This window comes from Pezoporus flaviventris, unplaced genomic scaffold, assembly GCF_033815535.1.
Source record: "Pezoporus flaviventris isolate CSIRO_AGI_PZ_B2104156 unplaced genomic scaffold, CSIRO_AGI_Pfla_v1 ptg000066l, whole genome shotgun sequence".
NCBI classification, from domain to species: domain Eukaryota; kingdom Metazoa; phylum Chordata; class Aves; order Psittaciformes; family Psittacidae; genus Pezoporus; species Pezoporus flaviventris.
Window position 1 is genome coordinate 27,326,174 of NW_026892614.1, and position 18,480 is coordinate 27,344,653.

General features: G+C 34.1%; 1 protein-coding gene across 5 annotated transcripts in view; it reads right to left on the bottom strand.

Annotated features, from left to right (window-relative positions):
- Positions 1–18,480, bottom strand: part of VTA1 (vesicle trafficking 1) — a 36,479-nt gene that overhangs the window by 12,260 nt on the left and 5,739 nt on the right. For 3 of the 5 annotated variants that reach the window (XM_061471676.1, XM_061471677.1, XM_061471679.1), the window contains exons 2-5: positions 10,947–11,041; positions 7,678–7,805; positions 7,050–7,125; positions 4,539–4,650 (exon numbers count right to left, since the gene is read on the bottom strand). In XM_061471676.1, coding sequence (XP_061327660.1) covers positions 4,539–4,650; positions 7,050–7,125; positions 7,678–7,805; positions 10,947–11,041 — 411 coding nt within the window. Of the gene's footprint in view, positions 1–4,538; positions 4,651–7,049; positions 7,126–7,677; positions 7,806–10,946; positions 11,042–11,883; positions 13,261–15,460; positions 15,509–18,480 lie in introns of those variants that run through there. The other 2 variants (XM_061471678.1, XM_061471680.1) reach the window with 2 other exon arrangements.

The window sequence follows — 18,480 nt, forward strand, 5'->3', positions numbered from 1 at the left end:
ACTACCTCCCAATCTCGTCTTTCAAGACATTTCCAGTTTCAGCTCCAAATGTTCTCACTGCATAGAGTTCATGGTCTCAAGTCACTCCTGCATAAGCGCAATGCTGTATGCAACACTGGCCATGGAAGATATGAACTCAAATGGTTAAAGCCTGGCAATGTCATAAAAAAAAAAACCCAACCAAAAAAAAAGCGTTGTAAGTGCTGACCACCCTTAATAACAGTGCTTGTAAGAGGCAAATTCACAGAAGGGTGATATACTTTTTAATCAGACATATGCATCAAAAGACCAAGCTCAACTGTTTGATTTGCTCATTATGCAATTGGTAAATGTTAGGTCGTATTAAACTTAAAAGTAGCTTTGTTTAAATTAACTTTTCTTGGGTGTTTAAAGTGCTCAAATGTCATCAAAGCATTGTAAGTATTCTTTCTGCAAAGTAAATATTTAAAATATTCTTTATCAAAGATTAAAGTATCAGAATAATTTTGAGATACGTGCTTGCAGTATTTGTGAAGAGTTTTTTAACAGTCGTGCTAAATAGAAGTATTTCAGACTGCTAGAAAAGAACGCATGTCAACAGACCGGTTTTAAGTTCTGTGGTTAGAACATCCATTACGTTCTTGAAAAACAGATTTTTTTTTTACAGGGAATGGGAACGAACACCAGAAAAATTAGGAGAACTAATTTCTCATAAAGCAGCAATAACCTAGAATTTACAGTTCCTTGCAATTTTCCTAAGGATGCTGAATACCAGGCTGTGAAACAGTGACATAATTGTTTCACATTCAGTTTCAGCTCCAGCTGAGTTTCTTGTCTTGGAACCTCATCAGCCTTTGTGCTTGCATTCCAGCATAATGAATCCATGCACTCTTCAGATTTTTCCTCAGAGCTGCAGTATACCCAGACTATCTGTTTCTTTGGGTTTCAAATTTTTTTAATTTATTTATTGAAGGCAAGACTTCATGGAATAAAGCCAACACCCCTGTCCCCATAACCAACTGCCCAAATATACTTTCATATAAATAAGAGGATTCTCAAAGCTTAATGGCATTTTCTTGTCTAGTTTAAGGAAGCACTGATTATGCCTTAAATTCAGCAGGGCAGAGCACTAAATTTAAAACCAGAGCCCTCCAGTTCTCTGGACACCTATTTTTAAGGAGTCCAGAGACTTATAAAAGTAATCAACTAATTTTAATTTAAAAATATTCTTTCGCATTCTTCTGAACTGCTTCACTTTAGCTTGAGATGTTCCTAAAAGATTTACAACTTAAGGTTTTATTGAAACACTGCTTTATAAAAAAAAAAATAAAATATATATATATGTGTATCTTTTTCCACAACATGGAGTAATGGACTAAAAAAATCCACCAATCTTTCATACACTGTTCTTTCTACTAGTTGGGACAAAAGAGGTTTCCTAGAATTCTGTAATATAAATTTAAAATATGTATTATATATTGCAACGTAAGTGGTGACATTTAACATATTTTACTGCGGCTATACCGTAACCATTTAGGAACTTATTAATATTTGAAATTGTCTTTTTTCTTTTCCATTAGTAAAAAGTCTTGTTGAATGACCCAGGGCTAATGCTAAGTGAACTTTATGTGTACTCTAGAACTTGTATTCCAACTGCATTAATAAATCAAGCATGTAATTTTAAGGTTTCCATCCTGACAAAAGCTTCCATAAATTCAACAGCAGAGCTGCATAAAGCATGCCTATGTTACTGTAAAAACATCTCCAAGAGTTACAGTATGGTTTTCAAGAATCACAAAGAAAATAACACTTTGGAAAAAAACGGTAATTTGTCAAGCTACAGTGACCAAATTTCACACTGTTTAAACAGACTTTTTCCACTTGGAAGGGGAGGAAGAAAATGAGCAAGCAGAAAGGAATGGGGAAGGTCCAGTCATATATTTGAACAATGCTGCTTTTCTTCTCATGATGCACAAAGACAGAACTGACACATTTTTTTACTGATTCTTCTATTAGAAATAATTTGCATAAAATTTTTGTCTTGGTTGTGTAAAGCATTATGGAAACCTACCCTAAAGAGTTAATTTCCAAAAATAAGTGTGGAAACCACTCATTTAATTCTTTGGAAAACAGAAGTGTTGTTTCTTACTACATGAAATACAATTAAAAAAAAAAAAAAGATATTGCCAAATTACAGATATTGCAGGCTCCCTATCAACAAGGATGATTAAATTTTGGATCACTCAGCATTTGTGTCCCTTTCAAACTGCATGAAGGCACAACTTGGTAATGAAAACAAGGTCTTCACCAATTCATGCTACTGCTTGTAATGACCTGCAATGAATAGTAAGGATTTGAGTGAAGTCTGAAATCCACTTTTCCTCCTATAACAGTTTCTTTTGCAGCCTTGAACAAGTCAGTTACCTTTACCTCCACTTAAAGAAAATGAAGAAAGCTTACTTTCACATGATCAGGTGAGCTTTGTAAATAACCACACTATGACAGAGACCACTAAAGAGGACTCACTTAAAGCTAGAAATATTTAATTGGGTTATTCATTACATTCACTATAACAATAGATTTTTTCCTGCATGTTGTCTTTTCCGTTAAATCATTAGACTAGTGTTAATTAGATTTATAAAGATGTGACAATGTTTGCAAGTGGAGTTGCACTGTAAATCTCTCTTGCTACAGGTGCACCAGCAGTTAAGAAAATTGCCTTGAAAGAGATTGTATGTTGAAGAAGAAACTAGTTTGCCAATGCTTCACTTCATAAAACTCTACAAGGTGTCTCTGTTAGATACAAGCCAAACTCTACAAGTTAGATTTCTCTCTTCTGCACTGCAGATTCTTTTTATTTGAAGAAACTGTATTATTATTAAAAAAAAAAGTATTATTAAATTCAAGCCTGAGTAAAGATATAAGCAAGCATCAACTTAAGGGATACTTAAGTGATGGCTTGACAATTCAAGCCATTCAAGCCATACTAGCTCAGAGGAAAATTTCAAATCATTTAATGTTCTTAGTTGTTTCATTAGGTATGTGAAGAATTACATGTAAAGGTTATTGTCTTTGTGCTGAATTGGTCAGTTTCAATTCGAGTAAGGAAAGCATCCATTCCAAAGACATCTTATTTCCGTAAAAGATTCACATGTAAATTTTTATTTTAAGCTTCTGCACTGACTGGGGAGGAAAATGAAGAGACACCTTATTTATGAAACTGATTACAATGAAAAGGAACTGTGAAATGCAAAATAAATGAAACATAAAGCATTAAGAACAGAAAAACTTCATACAACAGAAAAGTAAATGGGTGAAAATATTCTGAAAGTTAATTTAACAATTACATACCATTATGATTTTGATATATTTCAGAAATTAGTATTTTTTGCCTACATTTTGTTTTTATCAATAACTGAAAAGCATGATCAGTTTATACAAAAAAAAAATCATATTGTTACCTGTTTTAGTCAGCAGTTTAACAGAAAAAGTTTTGTATGTGATTTCATTTGACTATACAAAAATTTGACATATATGAAGTCTGTGATTCTATACTTTGGAAGGAGAGTAAAATTTGTAAGGATTAGAAATAATATGGTAGATCTGGATTGATTATTTTTAGTAAAACGACACATAATCAAAGAAGAGAACAGAGCTGTCTTTCTCAAAATAGGTTAGGATGTGATCTATGTGCTCTTGTAGGAGAGAGTCTACTTAGTATGTGTTCTGTTAATTCATGGAGAGGGTAGCTTGCGTCTGCTCACAGTGGTGGTGTCTTTTTTTTTAAAAGCACTAAATGTGAAAGGTTTGGATGCCCCTAAAGTTTTTTACTGAAGAGCTAAGACTTTTATAGTAGCAGCAAAATTTAGACAGGTCTGAGCACACTAAATAGAAGACAGTAAAAGTCACAATTTGGAAGGCTTAAAAATAATTGTTATTGGTAAGTGGCTGTCCTTGGAAATTACCATGTTTTATTTAACAGTTAAGGATGTAACTTCAAGGAATCCTGCATAGGAAAGTCAGGTAGCCAGACAAGCAATAACTAAAAACATGAGGAAAAGGGGGATGAGTGAGAAAGTGGTAAGACATCCAATCTAAACAGAGTAGGCCATAAACCTACTGAAAACCACATTTTATATAGTGAGGAAGGGGTTGTCTCACTATGAGGTGTTTGCTTTGAATTGAATTCATCTACAATCGATCAATTTTCAACTCCTATTTAACTTCTGAGAAAGGATAAACTGGTAAAGGCATTGTAACTATGCAAGAACATTTAAAAGAAGGACTGTGGGTAGCATTAAAGAAATGTATGGTTCTGGCCCAAAGGTGGCAATGCCTTCTTAGAGTAGCTATATTCAAAATAATAATCTCCACTACAGAGGTACAAAAAAAAAAAAAAGTAAATCAAACAGTAATGTCCAATAAAAATAACAGCAAGAGGAGCATAAAGAAAAAGCAGAATGCTTCCTGTAGAGTGCTCCCTAAAGAACTGTCCATACCAGCGCTTCAAGTCTTGGCCCAGCTATCCACTCTTTTAAAAAGAAAAGTGAAACACATACCAAAGCTCTCCCCTTCCATTCCAATAGGCCCAGGCTGAGGAGTCTCTCCGTTCTTCAAGCAGTTATGAATGTATGCTGCCTTCCACCTAGCATACTTCCTGTGCTGGGCGTTCTGGGGAAAGAAAAAAGGCCAGCCATTTTAATCACTCACTTCTGAAAATTAATGCATTCATAACAGAAATACAAGTAGGCCTTCCACCCTGAGAAGAGATTATAAAACTAAACTGCTTTCTCTGCTATCACTTGACACCCCTTTAAAAATAAACATGTGCGAAATTAATTGGTGAATTAAAAAGAAAAAATATAAAAAGAACAGCTCTCTCAGCATGCAACTAAAATGCGGAGATATTTAATGAGTGCAGCACGTCAGAAAAAGGAAATAAATTACACCAGGACCATCTAGTGTGAAAGGTGGAGCACTGTGTTGCAATTACTGATATAAAATAATAAGGAAAACTTCCTATCTCCATAAACTTACATGATTATTACCTTTAGATTTAAATATTTGAAACTTAAAATGCTACTCCTGCTGACCAGTAATACAGTCTAATTACATTATCTTAGATTTTAAAAATGTATTTAAAAGCATGAATACAGAAAAGCTGCTGCAGTTGCAGATTAATGTGGTGTGTGTGGTATTATAGGACATGCAATATTTTGATTTAGTATCTTCAAAACATGGCTAAAAATCAGATGAAGGACTTTAGCAATACATAAACTACTACACAGAGCAAGGGGTATGATAATAACAGCTTTAATAAACTGTTAATGTCACATTTAATAGTTCAGTTATTAGAAAAAATATTCATACCTATAAAAATTGATTATATACTGTTGGTCAATACAATTTTTTGCCAACTCATCTTCTGAAATAGCACTGCATTTGTTTCATACTGACACTTTAAAATTGGAAAAAAAGTGGTAGTAACTTCAGTACTTGAAGAAAATCAACATGATTTTTCACTATTTTCAGTTTATGGGAAAAATTATGAAGGAAAAGCATTTTTCACCTGGGTTTTCATAAATTCTTCTTTTCACAAAACATGAGTGATTGAAATAAATGCCAAGAGTCTCAACTATTTTGAGATTTTCCATTTTTTTTTTAAATATACTTTACTGTTCTCGGGTACAACCTTAATATGTCAAAACATCAAATGATTGTTCACTTTTTATCTCCTGGTACTGTTAGAATAGTATCCAGGAAGAGTTCTCAACTGTTACAAGAAATCTTAAACTGATTATGCAAATAAAATACTTTGTCAAAAGTTGTAACAGACATAACCAGCTCTGCCAGTTACAAGCTAATACATTTCAAGGAACAAGGCTGAATATAAACACAGATGAGACACGTGGAAGGATGAGTAATTTGGCCAAGTGAACAGCGCAGGTTGGTAGCAAGTTTCACATCAACTTCATCACCTGTAAGGTACTGGTGAACTGAAATTTCCACATAACACCCAAGCACGTAAGAAGAAAAATATCTGTAGATTACCTGCGTGGATTCAGACACTGTAAGACATAATCAGCACTTACACGATCAGCACTTGCCGATTTTGTCTTAGATTGTTTACTGTCATTGCTGTATCTCATTTATTTTTCCAGGTATTTCAACCTTCTTTTAACAAGAAGCAGTAGCTTTCTCTATTTTTTTTTAATTTGCTGTAAGTTACTGACTATATTATGATATTTTCAAATTGAGCTTCTCAGTTAATTTAGCATTTTCAATTTTCAAAACAAGGAGTACTTTATTAAAAGTATGTGCTCCTCTCTATTGGAGATTAATTCTTCTATTGGGCATGAGTAACAGAGAGCAGTTAACTACACATCTAACAGAAAATTTTGGTTTAAAATAGGCCAAGAGATTATTCTGGTGAACTTAATAAAAGTGTTCCAATTCTGGAATATTTGTTTGAGTGAAAGACTACCTACCATGAAGAGCACTGGGTTAGTTACTTTAGTAGATTTTTTTTTCAACTAAAACATTCATGTGTTAATGGCCAGATAGCAAGACATTATTTTATGAAATAAATCTACATTCTTCAAACTTAACATATCACCTTTTAAAAGCAGTGTTTGTTTCAATGGCAAAATATCTATTCTAACTAAAACTGTACATGATTCTACCTCAGTTATTAGCACTAAAGTTCTTGCTTGAGGGAGAAAAAAGGTCGAAAAAGCCAGGAACCTTTCATCTTTTTCCCTATAATAATTTCTACTTGCTCAATGTAATATATGCATCCCACCGTAATCATCACAATTTGAATTTCTAACTGGCACCTAAGTCATGAAGCATCTTCCAACAGATAATGGTGTCTAATATTTCATATGTAATTTCTTCAAAATACTTAGCACAATTACAATGACTAACACATATCTGACAATATAATTAGAAGTTATATTCTTTGAAGTTTATATTCACAAATTATAAAAACAACTGTAAGGAACGAACCAAGTAATTTGCACCTGTTAGGAAAGGCAATCAGATAATACATTGACATCCCCACCACTTACCTCTTCAGAGAGCTCCCCAAATACTGTTAGAACATCTATCAGGAGACTTGCAGTATAAAAGGACTTTATCATGTTTCTGGAAAAATTAAAACATTTCACTAACTTGGTAATGTCAGTCTCTCAGGATCACATTTTTAGAAGCTGTATTTTAGACCAAACTGGCTTATTTCAAACCAGACATCACTAATTTTACTCTTTTTTTATTCTGATGTTACAGAACTTACTTCACAATGTTTAAATTTAGCAATGCATTGACTAGTCTCCTGGCTGCTGTAGTAACTGCTGTAAATCAAACCACATAATGTATCATCAAAACTATTCTAATATCAGAGGACAGAAGAAACATTCTATGATTCTGTAACATGCTTGATGTTAAGCTCCCGGTTAGCCTGGGGTTTTTAAAGGCTTGCCAGTAGGTGAGCAACCACTTACAGAAGACAAGAATGAGGATGCTAGTTAATGTATGAAGTTAGAGACATACCAGTAGTAACAAATTTAGTTTTCTGAAAGATATAAATTAATGCATTAAAGCCCAATTCTTGTTTCGAGTGAAATTAAAGAGTGTGGATATTCAAATTTCCTGACCGGTATCTTAATTCAGACAACAAAACCAAAGATTTTCACCTACTTATGAAATTGCCCAGCTCTGTCTTCATTGTCTGCATACAAAAACATTTTCAAGGCATAATTCTCCACATGAGCAGAACCAACAATGTCCTGAGTAATTGCTTCATTATCACCAAATTGCTTTTTCATCTTAAGAACATTGAAAAAAAGACAGTTACGTTATTAGATCCTAGCAATTCTGCAACAGAATTCAAGTACAAGAAGCTGCTGATTTAAACAAAGCGAAGTACAGTTTAAAAAAGAAAAAGCATACACTTCAATTATTTATTTTAGCTCTGAATACTTAAAAAAATTCCAAACACCAAAAAAAACCCCACCAAAAAAACCAAAACAACACAAAATACTTCAAACCAAAACTCAAACCTTTAAAATAAACACAACTACAATACTGTGAAGGAATAGCTACAGATATTTTTGCCTTTATTATTAAAAAAAACACAAAAAACAAGCACTCTGAAGCCTGTATCAGGATTCCACACAGTTCAACTGATACAGTAAGGCATGCTTTATAAACATACTGTAGGTCAGAGCGACCATCTGTCTTCCCTCTTGTAAGGCATTTCACTGCAGTTCATTACATTTTTCTAAGTCTAAGCCCTACCTTGAGCAGACTAGTGACCTACAGATTTACCAGAATTTTCAGTGTAAGCAGTGCACTGTAGTGCAAAGACCTCTTTTCAAAGACGTTACAAGGATACTCAGGTTTCCCAATAAAAATCAGTAAAGCAAATAACCCTGTAACACAACAGGTGGATTTACAGCTTCTGAATAGGCCTACTGTTTCTGTATAAGGAAATCTCAGGTTATCCTTACAGAACAAAAACAGGAACACTGCATGATACTAACCTGCAGCCTTTATTTTGCTGAGATATTTAAACACAATCCCTGAATGGCAGTTCTTTCTCACTGTGCATGTGAAGAATATTTAATCATGCAAGCTGCATTTCCATATTTTTCAGATTGCTGCCAACTTTTTAAAACACAGAATGTTGCCAGAAAAGTTATTTGATTTCAGTAGTGAAATAGAAACTTTCCAAATACAACTTCAAATTTGAAGAGTTTTGTCAAACTCATGCTCCACGTATTTTTCAAAATATATTTGTTTTACAAAGTGTAATTGTTTTCCTTGCGAGTGTACCACAATTTGTAAGTTGCAAGATATATAACTGAAATGAAGCACTACATTAAATTGAGTAAGAAGATTATTTTTGTGTGTGTATATATACATTTCACCAGCCTATATATACACCTTACACTTAGAAAATAACCTCATACTGTTCTTGATCTGATGTTCAATGGACATGATTTCAAATGCTCAAATGAGTGTTACATATACTTCTAAAAATATTGATGTTAACAAAGTTGTTTACTTTTGAAATTACCCTTCACACAATCTATGCATCAGTACAGCAATGCTGAGTTTTTAAATGATGGTTGATAATTTGAACCTAAAAATCAAGCACATTTGCTTTAGTTTTACCACAAACATTTAAGTGAAATAGTTATCTACTGGAAAAGCAAAACAACACAATTATACATACAAGTATTTCTGACAGAAACATACATTTGGGACACAAAATCACTCTCATCTATTTGGAATATTATTAAGCTTCTTGCTAAGAACACATCTGGTTATCTTCCAGATATATCTGCACTGTTTTATTCTTGACAACAATGATGTTTAGTATTGTTTGTAAACTTCTCTCTTAACATCTAAATCAACTGCAGCAACACACAGAAAGCTGTGAGGCACATTTTGGGCAGAACTACAGCACACCTTTGTGCCCCTGCTGGTTAAGGGCAGACTGAAAATGGCTGCTTTTCCTGCAGGTGTCCAACCTGTCAGTATACCCAAGCTTCCTAGCTCCCAAAATTCTGTATTATATCTGCTTAGAAGTGCTCTCTCCATCCTTCAACCACTTGGGTACATAGAAGGAACTTCAGTACCTAAGCATCAGTTGTCACACAGCCAATTTTACCAGCAACTGAAAGGTGAAACCATATGGTTTTGCTGCTTTTCTAGTCTTTCAAAAATTGAAGCAAAGAGAACATTGTAGACAGACCAGTTGCTGAAGTACCACAATGGATCAAATAGATTTTAACAATCCTAAGGAAATGAAGAGCAAAATCTTCTGGAGTTTTAATCTCACCTCTCTTCCCCTTTGAACATGAAAATCAGATTCATTAAAGATGTCAAAAATTGATGAAATAACACAACGCGGAGTCACTGTACACTGGATTTTCCACTACTCCGATTTTCAAATCATAGTTAAAACATAGCAAGAGGTACAAGGTATGAAAAAAGACAAATGGGTCACTCTGATTTTCAAATCATAGTTAAAACATAGCAAGAAGTACAAGGTACGAAAAAAAGACAAATGGTTCACATTTTGGGGTGTTTTCACGAAGAATTGAAGGCTATTGCACCAGTTTCACACAAACTCTTCAGGCATGCTCTAACTAGATTTTGGATGGAATCTTAATACTGAATACAAAAAGAACTGCTGCTTCATTTTTCAACATTACTTTCTGCTTGCAAATGAGCACTTAAACCTTCAAGGCTACTGAAAACTACAGTATGTGAACATAAACAGCTCCTGGAACTTCCACTGACCATCTGTACAATGCCTTTACCTTTCTTTAACTCTGTTCTGTTTCAGGTTGTTTGCTTTTAATACTATCAAGTCCACTCAAAAGAGCATGACATCGCTATCTCTTACCCACACAGATAAGACTGTGCTTACAAAAAAGCATAGCATAAGGTCCCCAATCTCTAACAAGAGAACTTTATGTAACTTCAAAAGTATCTTTATCTTTTAGAAAATGTTAAAAAAAAACCCAAAACCAACAACAAACAAAAAACCCAAACAAAACCTAAAACTCAAACCCCAGTCCTTGTGTACAACAGTTCAGGTCAAAAAATTTTAATAGCACCCAAAGACTAGGCTAGCCTGAAGTCTTCTAGAATACTGGTATTTATTTTGTAATGAATTATTATTTCCCAGGAGAATATGTATGAATAAAGTATCATGGCAAATGTCTGCTATATAAAAATCTGTTATGTTTGTGCATGCATATGTACATATAAACATGCGTATAGTTTTATCTCCTTTCAATCCTTCTGCCAATTTATTATACACAGAATGCCTGCATAGAGAATAGCTGCATAAATGACTGATGAAAGAGAAAAGATAGTATTTGCAGAAGCTTACATAAAAATGAAAGTAACACTGTGAACCATTTTAGAGGAAAGCAATAAATTGTACTTACAGCTTCCAACTGGTCCATAAGTTTGGATAAAAATTTACGGCATTCTGGGGTTTTACTATCAATCTTCATCCCTGTTTGCATTGCATACAAACGACCTTTAAAGGAGAGAAAATACACAAAAATCCAGAAGTGATTATCTAAGGCAAAACCCACAGGCAAACAAAGCAATGCTTCCCACAACAAATCTGAAAGACAAAATCATCTTGTGTTTTAACACAAGTACTATTGCACTACTAGTGAGCAATGACAGTGAAATCTAGATATATTCAGTCTTGCAGAGATACTGAGAGATATTTTTCTAAGATTCATGCTTTATTTTTCTTGATGAGTACTCCTGATTTCAAATTGATGCTTGTATCACTATTATGCAATATTAAGTGCTTTTGTAAATAATCACCACCCTTGTTTGCAACTCTCAAATGGGAACTTCAAGTCAATTTTTATCCCTAATTATACATGAGTAATTTTTTTATTACTTACATACATGCGTAGAGTGTATGAATATATCTCAAAAATGGAACTCCATGTAGCAAGAACCAGTCAGCAGTAACTCCATTTATTAAATGGAGTTAAGCATCTATTATTTCATTTATATGTATATATAGCATCAAAAGACACAAGACACAAACCGGATCTTTAAATCAGACAAGACAGATTTTACTAAACTTTCCTAGCAAATAAAGTCGCCATTTTTTTACATGATCCTGAAAATTAATGATTAACAATGATTAGTAACTTCTAATTAAAGTTACCTTTTTACTACCAAAAATCTATGAATTTTAGATAGGCTCATGGCAGAATTTTATATGCTTCAGAAAACAGTGGATAAAATCAAATAATTATATACTAGGATTAACATACAGAGAAAGGAAAACGGAACAAAAGCATTCAGTAACCAAATACAGGACATTTTTCACAAGAAAGTCATTTTACTAACTGTCACTTCTGACCCTTGAGGGAGTCCTACAAAACACTTCCAAATGCAGAGCTTAAGAACTGTAAGATGCAACTCTACCAAATATTATCATGGGGTGGTTATCATGGCATATCACAGTGTCCTTCTCCCTGGAGGATGCAGAGGTCTGCAAGTGATTCTTACTTGCTTTGCAGCTTTAGCATTTCTTTCCTTACAAGCCTCAATTCATACACTAGAGATAGTCTTTTCCCTTCAAATTATCTCAGTAAACAAGAATATATAACACAGTTGCTTTCAAACTGCTCTTATGCTGATGTCTGCTGCAGAAGGCAGCATTATATGCCCACAAGCTGCCCTTTCCATCTATTATCAGTTTGTCTAATAAAATTAGATCGCTTGATACAAAACTTAACCCAGGTTCTGCTGGTGAGTGTGATAACTCATTTCTCTGGATTTTAAAATTAGTATTTCATGTCCCATATACACTGATTATTCAAAACAGACAAAAGTGTACATTCCTTATTTGAGAGTGCAAAGCTGACAAATTTTTGAATGTTAAAACTGTTGGGTTGCCCAATCATTTAAATACTCCCTAAAATAATAAAAAACGTACTTGTGCCCTTCAACACTTCTCTACTTCCACGTTTACAATTTACTAAACAACCTAGCACCTTTATATTCAAGTTTTCAGTAAAGAACAACCAAGTAAAAGTCAACTCTGAGTGAAACTTCAGGAATGATAAAAGATAGGGCCAACTATAAGTGACCATGACAGGTGAAAGACAATAATTTTATCAAGAAAATGCTATGTAGATTCCATGCTATGTAGGTTTCATGAAGTGACAGCACTAATATTAAGCTAACTACTGGTAGGTACTCTTAAACCCACACCTTATTTATCTTCAGGATGCTGACACATTAATATTAAAAATTATGAAACCAGCACATGCGAAGTTTAAAATACATTTCAAAGAAGTCCAAACACAGAAAGATAAAGATTTGTGTCTAAGGCACTATAATTTAAGTCTACTGTCAATTAAAATATCATCATCATATGATGAGGCGTCAATGCTTATAGTCTTAAGCTGATTTTTAAGTACATACTTGACTGTAACATCCCTGAACACATTTCATGGTATGATTTAATAAAGTAAAATTTATGAATTAACATAATGGATGCTAGGCCTATGGGCCATCTAAATCAGTTACTTCGTTAGACAGATGCAAATATCACATATTTCTTAGAGGAAAGTAAATCAATTTTAGACTGTTAGAATGACAAATTCAGAATACCCTTGGTCGTTACTGGATATAGATTTACCTTACTTGCTGAAGTATGCATCTTCATATCTCTTCCACAATTAATTTAAATAAAGAGAACCCTGTTTCCATATAAACAGGAATCTTTCAAATGTTTAATCATTAAAAAATCTGCTTATTTATAACTTATTCTTGTGTTATTCTGGTTCTGGGGTTATTTTGGTGTTTTGTTTTTTTTTTTTTTACATTCATTTCAAATATATTCATTTAAATAGTGAAAGCAAAATAAGTTTTTTCCACAATAATATCCAAAGGGGTGTATTTACAGAACTGTTACATCTCTATGCTTTGTAGGCAGCCCCACAATGCCAGTCCTTTCCCTTCTGAGGATTTCAGAGACTGAGAAACTCAGGTTTAGTGGTGGACTTAGCAGTCCTGGGGTAAAGGTTGGACTTGATGATCTTAAAGGTCTTTTCCAACCTGGTTGCTTCTATGAGTCTATGACCCCTTCAAACACTCCAAAGGTAAGGCATAAGCTCTTCTTTCATTCTCAAATAGGTGGTGATTAAGAAAGAATACAATATTTGTGAAAATTACCACTGACAAAGCATCAACACCTAGTAGCTTTCAGTAATGAAAGAGCATCTGTCTCAAATACCATTGATAAAATAAACTGATTATAATGAAATACATGGAAACCCACAGTCATAAAATGCAAACCATATCCTACCAGTCAAAATCTCTTGCAATGTCAGTTTCAATTGATGAACTGACAATAGTGAAGTAAAGTATACTTCCCAGAGTTTGAAACTCACCAGTGATAAACAAGGTTTTATGTATGTTTAAGTAAACTTATTTACTCAGTGCTGCTGTAGACAAAAAAGGGGCTTGGGGGTTGAAACCCTCTATCAACAATCATTAAACTTATCAAGTAGACAGCAAGTGAAATGGTTGATCTGAAATAACTAGGCATTTATTTGGCAAAAATAGTATAGGATGAGGCAGAAATAATTTGGTATTTGACTCTACAGACACTACTGAAATAAAAATAGTATTTTTTTAATGTTTTGAAATTTTGCTTTTGAAATTATCTGAAGAGAAATATGTGAGTCTAAAAGCAGTAAGTAATCCCTTGCCTTATTACAGACAAAAGGAAAAAGTGTCTACTAAGTAGTTCTACTCTTTGCATTTTTGTGTATTATCATTACATCTTATTCCTAAGGCAAAGAATCTTCATTCCAAACACAAGTCTTTCCATGACTGCGTATTTTGTCATCCTTCTCTTTGATTCTGAAATGTCCTAAGCATTCTACATGAAAGCTATCTGTAAAACCATGTTCGCTTGTGTTGGTTTTCGTACTACTAACTTTGCTAATTAAGGTGCCAGAAGTCTCTTACATATCTTTGGTCTTTGTGTGTAGTTTATCCCACAAATACTACTGTCATGTATCCTTACTGTAAGATATGCTTTGATCCAATGAAGAAAATCTATTATATCCTTTTCCTGTCTAACCTACAGTAGATGCAAATACTCACTTCATTCCTGAATTTTCAGTAGCATTGAGCAAAACATAGTTTTCCTGCATTATTAGCACCAGTGAAATTTTAAACCGGCAACTAATGGTCAAAGAACTGTTCTCCATGTTTACGTTCACAGGCAATCTCAGCAGCAAAGAACACATAAGCAAGAGGCTAAAAGTTTGCCACCTACAACCAACAATTTTGCTGAGAAAGCTGAATATGAGTCCAATTTTCCCCCTCCCCCATATCTGAAAGAAAACAGAGTAATTATTTTCATTCCTTCAAATACAGCTGTTCTGGTTTCTGTAATATTGCAAAAGCAGTGGAATGTATTATTATTGTGCTTGTTAAGCCACAAAAACTGCTTTAATGTGAGTTTCTATTAACTCACATTAACTCAATTTCTAATAACTAGGAGTTAATCTCCTGAATGGTATGGACACCACAGAAAGAAATCCTCTTAGCATTCTGTATTACAATTGTGTTATTTCCCCTTTTGTAAATATTGTGCTTGAGACGCCATTTTACATGAAAATTATTTCAGAGTTTTCTCTTCTGAAATTCTCTCTATACACTGAAAAATGTTTAAAGTGCATGTCTATAATGACCACAGTAATACACTGCAAACAACTAGACCTACAGGACCTATTTGCCTGGTAACTTCTAATAAAACATTTCCTCTGTGAAAAGCCAAGCTGCTGAAAATTCTGATATAAAGAGACAAATAAAACTATAGACTGCAGCTGCAAACATTAACAAGTTTTTAAAGCCTAAATGAAGTACTAAAAGAATGCAGACAATCTTGGAAATAAGTGACCTGTAATTCTCATCTGTTTTCACTATTTGTGATGAAGATCTGGAATACCTGGAAAAAAACAAATGTAAGTAATTATTATTTCTTTTTCAGCTTGTTCTATGCACTTGGCTTCCTAACAGACACAAATTGCATATTCCCCCCTTTATCCAAGTCAAGTAGCAAAACATTTTTGTAGCTGACAACAGCAGTATATGCATAAAGTAAAGCACTAAGGAGGTAAAGGAGGCTGCAAGAGTTAATGTCAAAATATTAATTATTAAGTAGATCTAAAGTCACTTGTAATCTTTTATACACAAAGGCAGAACTGTTTTGCCAATTATTAACTACAAGAGGGTTTGTGCTCAGTTTGGAGGCAGGACATTTATATTCAAATTCATAAAGGCTTGGCAAGTAGTCATTCTCAGAAAAATGTTTTGTCAAGATAACTACAAAATTTACGCCTTGATTTTTTACCCTTAATCACTCTTCAGCAAATACTAAGTGTGGGTGTGCTGGATGGAATTATACAGTGAGCTTTACAGAAACTTCTCTGCTTTGTCACGTAGTACCATGTTATTTTTCCTTTTCTAATACACAGCACAATTTCAGAGTGAGAATTTTGTCTTTAGTATGTGCCAGGCATTCATTCCTAATACACAGTAAGTTATTCCAGATTTATGTTTGGATAACAACTGAAACTCCCCTCACTCCCATTTTAAACTAACTCTCTGCCAAGTAAAAATACTGGAGAACAGAAGTTCCAGCCAGCAAGCTTGCACAATAGCCTGATTCTATCTTCTAAATTCTGCCCTACTATCCATTTTAACTTTTCCTCATCTAACAGGATCAAAAGATTACAGTTCTTTTTCCCCACACATATTTAGTTCTCTAGTATACAGAAAAAAATTAGGAAATGGAAGATTTTTGGCATTGATAGTAATAGATTACACTAAACAGTAACAAAAACCATTGCCACAAGCCTCAGCCATATTTTGATTCTGATTAAGGGATGAAAGCTTTTTCAGGCCATAATTTATTACTCATTCATATTCTACACCTTCCTCTTCCCTTTGTCAAACCACTGACAGAAAAATGTTTGTTAACTGCTTGGCATAGGAAGACAGTACAAATACGGGAAGCAAGGGACAAGAAAACATTAAATTGGATTGCACTCAACTACTGCAATCATTTTCATATAAAATGAAATATTCTTGTTTTTGTTAACATTAATGTATCAGAAATTAATGTAATTTCTGCATGCAGATCATAAATATATGTTATTTCTACATGGCTAAATCCAAATAGTCTGAATTCAAAGACCTTAAAAAATAGATTTAACAGCATTGTCAAACCAACTCTGAAGGGCCTTATACATCCTCTTCATAATATGATGATGGAAGCTGGCAAAAGGCAAGGTATTAGGCTGGCAGAATCAAGTAAAAATCTGAAACATTCCAGAGAAAACAAATTATTTTTAAATATTTATTTTCAAGTAGCATTAGCTTACAGAAAAACTGTAGGAAAAAAAAAAAAGTCTGAGGCAAAATTGGGGGGGGAGGGAAGAAGACTACACAAAAAATTAAGAAACTCATAACAACAACAACAAAAAAAAAAAGGTAGTATCATGACTCTCTCTTCAACTCTATTTTATATTATTCTAAATCCTACAGAGGAAAATGGATTGATAGCAATATATTTCAGGGTTACCTTACATGCTAGCAAACTTGTCAAGTCAAAACTGTCTCAAGTAAAATGTCACTTACTTAAAAATGACTGGAAGTTATAGTACATTACATTAGCATTTGCTCTTATTTGAAGAACAGCAACTTGTAAACAAATAGGTGAAACAGAATTTGCAGTTACAAAGAAGACTGGCAATTATTAAGGTTAGATGGCAAAACAAGTAATCTAATAGTATCTATATGAATTCTAGGAAATGATGCCATATTCTATGCAGCCATTCTTCACTGTGCATTCTGGCCTTGTGAAATTTGATTAAAAGATCTGTATGTGGAATTCACAGGTTTCCATGCTTTTGCACAATATTTAAACTTATTTATTTAGTTTAAGTTTATTTAAAATAAAGTTTTCAAGGCTTATCTCTATAGTCTAATAAAGAAAATGAAATATTTCTAACTGAACCAGAAAAAAAAACACCTTAGCTGTATGATTCTATAATAATTGAGATCTCAAGAAGGCAAAAGGGGAGAAGGAAGCTACTCTAGATTAGTTATGGTCAAGTCCTGCGGATAAACCAGCTTGCAGTGATTAGAGCACAAATCTGAAGTACGCCTGTGGAACACTCTCCAGTTTAAGCTGGAAGAAACCTATTTCATACTCTTAAAGTCCTCTGAGAGTTGAACCAAAGCACTCTAGATGGGCATAACCATGAGATCAGTTTCCCAAGTGCACTCCTGACCTTAACTGCTAACAGCATCCACGGCTGTATTAGGAGAATCACTGCCAGCACGCTGAGGGAAGTGATCTTTCCCTTCTACTCGGCACTGGCGTGACACATGTGAAATACTGGCTCCAGTTCTGGGCATCCAGTATGAGCGACACTGGAAGGGCCGCAAAGCTGATGAAGGGCTAGCAACATCTGTCATACCAGGGCAGGCAGAGAACTGGGACTGCTTAGTCTTGAAAAGGCTCAGAGTGTCTTATCAATGTGAATAAACACCTGATGTGGGGAGGGTATCAAAGGGGTGCAAAACCAAAGCCAGACCCTTCTTGGTGTTGCCCAGTGACTGGACAAGAGGAAATAGGCACAAAATTAAATACAGGAAACTGCATTTAAACATAATAAAAATCTACTGTGAGGATAATCACACACTGGAAAAGGCTGGAGAAGCTGGAGTCTCTGTCTTTTGGGGATATTAAAAAACTGCCTGGACACAGTCCTAACCAACCTGCGCTAGTGATCATGCTTAGAGTAGGGGATGGGATTAGGTGATGTACCAAGTTCCCTTCAACCTCAACAATTTTGTGATTCGGCAAATTAGAATGCTGATATTGATGCATTCCTTCTTTAGAAACAACAG